General features: G+C 32.1%; 1 protein-coding gene across 1 annotated transcript; it reads right to left on the bottom strand.

Moving 5' to 3' along the window:
* Window positions 1–3424, bottom strand: LOC107642514 (G2/mitotic-specific cyclin-1). The gene is made up of 11 exons (XM_016345903.2): window positions 3167–3424; window positions 2950–3073; window positions 2782–2838; window positions 2570–2615; window positions 2287–2427; window positions 2057–2185; window positions 1360–1449; window positions 1053–1274; window positions 843–941; window positions 539–717; window positions 1–449 (listed from the first exon to the last, which is right to left on the bottom strand). The coding sequence occupies exons 1-11, from the start codon at window positions 3219–3221 to the stop codon at window positions 302–304; spliced, it is 1290 nt and encodes a 429-aa protein (XP_016201389.1). The 5' UTR covers window positions 3222–3424; the 3' UTR covers window positions 1–301.

Here is a 4859-nt window from a genome sequence, read left to right as displayed (position 1 = left end):
GAGCAATAATCAAATACTTCTCATAATGAATGAAATTGTTTCTATACCAATCATTTCCATTATTTTGTTGAATGGAACAAGAAGAAATACAGATTTGGACAAAGTTATGTTCCCACCATAGGAACATAATGTAAAAGTAAAGGGACTAAATGAAAGTAAATTTAGAAGTAAGAAAAAGCATCATCAGAGGGGGATGATCCTAGAAATAAAATCTATGATTCCCCAAATATGCTGCAACCCAAGTAAAAGTCAAGTTTGTAGTTGTGGCTGTTTTGTTAATAGCTAGCTATACATGTGGCTGCTACAACAATGAGTTATCAAGAAGAAAACTTGCTGCTTCACATTTTGCAGTGTAGTTGTGCTTTGAAGAACAGTACTTCCGATGCACCCCTGTAAGTTTCCCTGACCCTGCCTTCTGGTGGAAACCAACCATTAAACTCGAGCACTCTCTGCGCGTCACAAGGAAATTACATTAGCACATGATGCACTAAGTTCAATTCAGTACTTGAATTGAATGAATGAATGAATATGTGCTTACAATAGTTGCTCTTCTGTGTAATTGGTATGCCATTCACATGTCTTGCTCCACTGTCTGAAGCCGAAGACGGTGCATTGAGCTGTATAGACTGCAGCTGCAGCTAGCAAAGACGGCGAGAACTTAAGCATCTCATACTCCACTAGAGATAGTTCTACCAAGAAGAAAGCTAGTAGCTCAAGCTGTCCATGGCGAGAGTAAGTAAGTATCAATTAACAAGTTAGTAATTTTAACCATATCAGTGACCATCATCATAATAAGGGAAATGAGAGTTTTTAACTATGAATTTTATCAAGCATGTTGCTACCTTTCTGTCTGCTTGTGCTGCCTTTAGGAACCTTGTAATGAAAACATATGCTGTTGGAACAGACATGTTAAAGTGCAATGTGTTCAGCATCAACTTCTCCTGAAAGGGTTTATCAGACAAAAATAAATAAATAAATATCAGATTATTTTCTCTATGAATGCATGCATATATGTTAAGATGGTAGTACTAAACAAGGAAAACATATATTACCATATCCAAAACTTCATTCCTTGTATATGCCTTGTCTGATATAAGGATCAAATCACTAACAACAGGCACAGAAACTTCCTCATACTTGCATGCCAAAAGCATTGCAACCAGACCAACCAACTGAAGCTTCTTTCTTACCACTGTCTGCTTTTCCAAGAATCTATCTATGAGGTTAACTGTAAGGAACAATGTTTCATGCATGAGCTCAAACTTATCATGCACCTGCAAGGTCCATAAACACAAGCATTTATCAGTACTCAACAATATATATTAGCATGATTGTTCAGAGGGTTAACATTCAATTTACCTCAATTAGCCAGTCAATCAGTATAGCCCTCATCCTTTCGTTAATGTCAAATTGTTGCGTCATATAATTTGGCGAGGCACAACTAGTCCTCTGCATATATAGAACAACTCTGAAATTAGCTTTGAATTCCAAATTTTAAAACTGATATCTGCTCCAATGGAAAAAAAAAAAAAAAGAGACTATGTTGATGGCCATATAAACTATAGACTAAAAAAATGTTAGATCTTCATAGCATTTGGGCTTACTTAGCCTTGGTTTGGTAAAGCTTTTATTTTTTGAAAGTAGCTTATGAAAGCTGTCTTTTTAAAAGCTGCAGCAGTTTGATAAAATCAAATTAAAAATGAAACTTAAAAAATTTTTTGGCTGATATGCTTTTGGTTCTCTAGTTGTTCTCTAAAATTTGTATGTAATTCAATGTTTGTACTGGTTACGTCCATATCCACCTAGAAAAGATGGGACACATATTTTAAATAAACTATTTTTATGATTATATATATCTATATTTACATCTATATTTACATATGTATATACATGTTATTATAATTAATGTTCATGCAAGAAAAATTTTATGATTGATTTTTCATAACCAAGTCATCCTCTTCACATTTCAAAGTTTTACCAAACCCAACCTTAATGAATAATTTACATGCCTATGAGGAAATGCAAGCTATTATTCATTTTCAGTTTCCAAATGTACCTCCATTTTTCTGTAATGGATATAAAGTTCTTCAATATAGTCCACAACTGCAAGAGTATTATTTGCATCACCGCTATCAATGTCCACAATGGGCTCTTCAACATCTATATCCTCCATCTCAACTTCCTCCTAACAGAGCCAGTTTATATAATTAATAAATTTAGTCACTAATTGAGCTTTGATATGGATCTGAGGGACAAAAAGGGAATTTTGAACAGGTGAAATCATACCATCTGATCTGAATCATTGTCCAGTTGCCCTGTATGCTCCAGAGACATCGGCACCGGCTGATCTTCCACTGACTTGTGTTCATCATCAATGAGTATATACTCTCCAAAGCGATTGGAATGGTTTGTATTCCTTTTGTTTTCCTGTAACCAAAATTGACCTCACCGTTCAATACCATAGTTTTCAATGTTTCAAAGAGTCAAGATCTGCTTGTAGTGCAATAATTTCACCAAAGAAAATAAGGAGGACCCAAAATAATAAAAAAATAAAAAATAAAAAGACTACCTCATCCCGAAACTGTTGTGTGGTAGCAATTTGTGCAGCAAACCTCCTAGCATAATATAAAAGCAAACCAAAAAAGAATACATCAAATTGAATCTTGTATGAAAGCAAACTAAAGTTGAATCTTGAGGTAGATTTTAAATTTTTAAAATTTCAATTTTCAAACTTTTTAATACACTACCAGCCAACAGGTCATCATTATTCTAATCCCTAACCTTGTGATGGGTCGGTGCACTGGATCCACCTGCTTCTTCTCACAAACTGCATGTTTTCTGGGCACCCAAAATAAAATAGAACCAAAGTATTAAAATTTAAAAAACAACAGAAAAACAAAAGAGGACAATAGATTTAGAATGGCAAAGAGAATGGCTAGAGAAAATTACTCTGCAAATGCCCTTTTGTTCACAATGCAAGGGTAATGTCTACCTTCCACCACACTCTGATTGATAACACTTAAAGCTCTTCTATTCTGCCCAGTTTTTTTTGTATCCATATAATCTAAACCTCCTATTGAAAAAAAAAAGAAAAAACCCAAATATTACAACCTTTGCATAAAAAATTCAAGCTTGAAAATTTTCACTAGACCCATAAAATTTATACCTTGGAGATTTGTGGGGTTGATTGAGTTAGAGATGTTCTCATCAGAAATCACCATTTTTAATTTTTCTTTTCTTTCTTTCTTTCTCTCCGTTAATGAACAATCAATCACACCCCCAAAATCCCAATCTTCAGAAGATGTGCATCAATGAATTCAAATCTGGTGGATCCAGAGAGTCGAAGAAGGAGAGAGAGAGAGAGGAGGGAGAGTGGGTACACTCACTTACCAATGGCACACTGAAGATAGTGAAACCATTGTTGGGGGGTATTTGTGAATTGTGATTGTGTGTGTTCAAAACTCAACGGCTAGTCACTTGTGACCGTTGGATTAGGCTAAGGCTGGCATAACATGATAACAAACTTTGTGTTATTTATTTATTATGTTAATATTATTTATTTGTTTATTTATTTATTTATTCATTACTTTTCTTTCTTTTTTTTTTTTGTATCTAAATATGTCTCTAGCAACGGTAATAATATGGTTGGCATGTGGGAAGAGGCGTGTTGTTGCAGCAAAGATGCCTTGTTTTTCGAAATCACATTTACCTTCTTCACTATTTTGTAAGTTCTATGAATAAAAGTATATTATTTGATAATATTAATAGAATAATATCTTTTAATAATACATGTTCATTCATAAGTTTTGATGAGTCAAAATAATTTTGATAATTAATAAACCCATGCCAAAACTAAGAATTTAAAATATGCTAAAACACTAACTCTATTTGTTATTTGTAAAAGTTATTTTAACTTATTAAGATTTCAAAAAAAAAATGAAAATGATAATCAACTATGAAAATAGGCATTTATTTATTACAAATTATTGAGATAATAGCAACTTAAGATGAAAATATTCGAATATATTATAATGTAATGTAATTCTATTGCATAATTAGATTAATTTGCTCAAAAAAAAAGAATCAGCTTAAAACTTTTTAGCTGGATAGGTTTTTGGTAAAGAAAAATTTTAAAAACATAGTTAAAGTAATTATGTGAATCATATAGAATCATGGCAAAAGAAATGTGAAATCTCTAATGTATGAACTAAACTAAATAATTGGGATGGAATTGTTAATCTTTGCTTTGATCCCTTCTTCCTTCTATTATTAAGGACGCTCCTATATGCCGCTCTACCGCACTTTCCCATTTGACCCCATTTTTTTCTCCTTGATTTGGTTATAGCTTCTCTCATCTTATTTTGTTTCTAATTTCTTTTAAAACATAATAATCTTTATTAACATTCATGCATTAATTAGGGGGAAAATCCAATAAGAGTAATAGAATAGATAAGGAAATGGCAATCATCAAATATTTGGAGTGGGTTTGTTGAGTCATCAACTCATCATGATGAATGCCGATTTAAGAGCACCGAGCCAATTAGCCAAATCTACTAAAAACAACTTAGATTCACTTAGCGAGTTTATCTTGAATCTTCCATCAATAAATAAATAAAAAAACTTTGCATGTAATGAAAAAAAAAAAAAACACTTTGTATCTTCAACAATATTGTATCCCCATTGATGGCAAATTCAAATTGGTAAAAATACTACAAATTATATGTTTTTTATAATTAAAAAATTTATTTTATTTATTTAAAAAAAATCTCTTAAACTTAGACATTGTATCACATCAAAAAAGCAAAAGGACATTTTTGTCTCCTCACAAAATCCTTTTAATTATGATTATCTATCAATTG

This window comes from Arachis ipaensis, chromosome B05 (genome assembly GCF_000816755.2).
Source record: "Arachis ipaensis cultivar K30076 chromosome B05, Araip1.1, whole genome shotgun sequence".
NCBI classification, from domain to species: domain Eukaryota; kingdom Viridiplantae; phylum Streptophyta; class Magnoliopsida; order Fabales; family Fabaceae; genus Arachis; species Arachis ipaensis.
The sequence above is the reverse complement of the archived record's forward strand: the minus strand, read 5'-3'. Positions and strand labels throughout refer to the sequence as shown.

Excerpts from the sequence above, each read along its gene's own strand:
- LOC107642514 (XM_016345903.2), bottom strand. The coding sequence starts at position 3,221 with ATGGTGATTTCTGATGAGAACATCTCTAACTCAATCAACCCCACAAAT. Across the intron at positions 3,074-3,166 it reads CAACCCCACAAATCTCCAAG|GAGGTTTAGATTATATGGAT; the intron begins GTATAAATTTTA and ends TTTTTTCAATAG. Across the intron at positions 1,450-2,056 it reads TCCATTACAGAAAAATGGAG|AGGACTAGTTGTGCCTCGCC; the intron begins GTACATTTGGAA and ends CTATATATGCAG.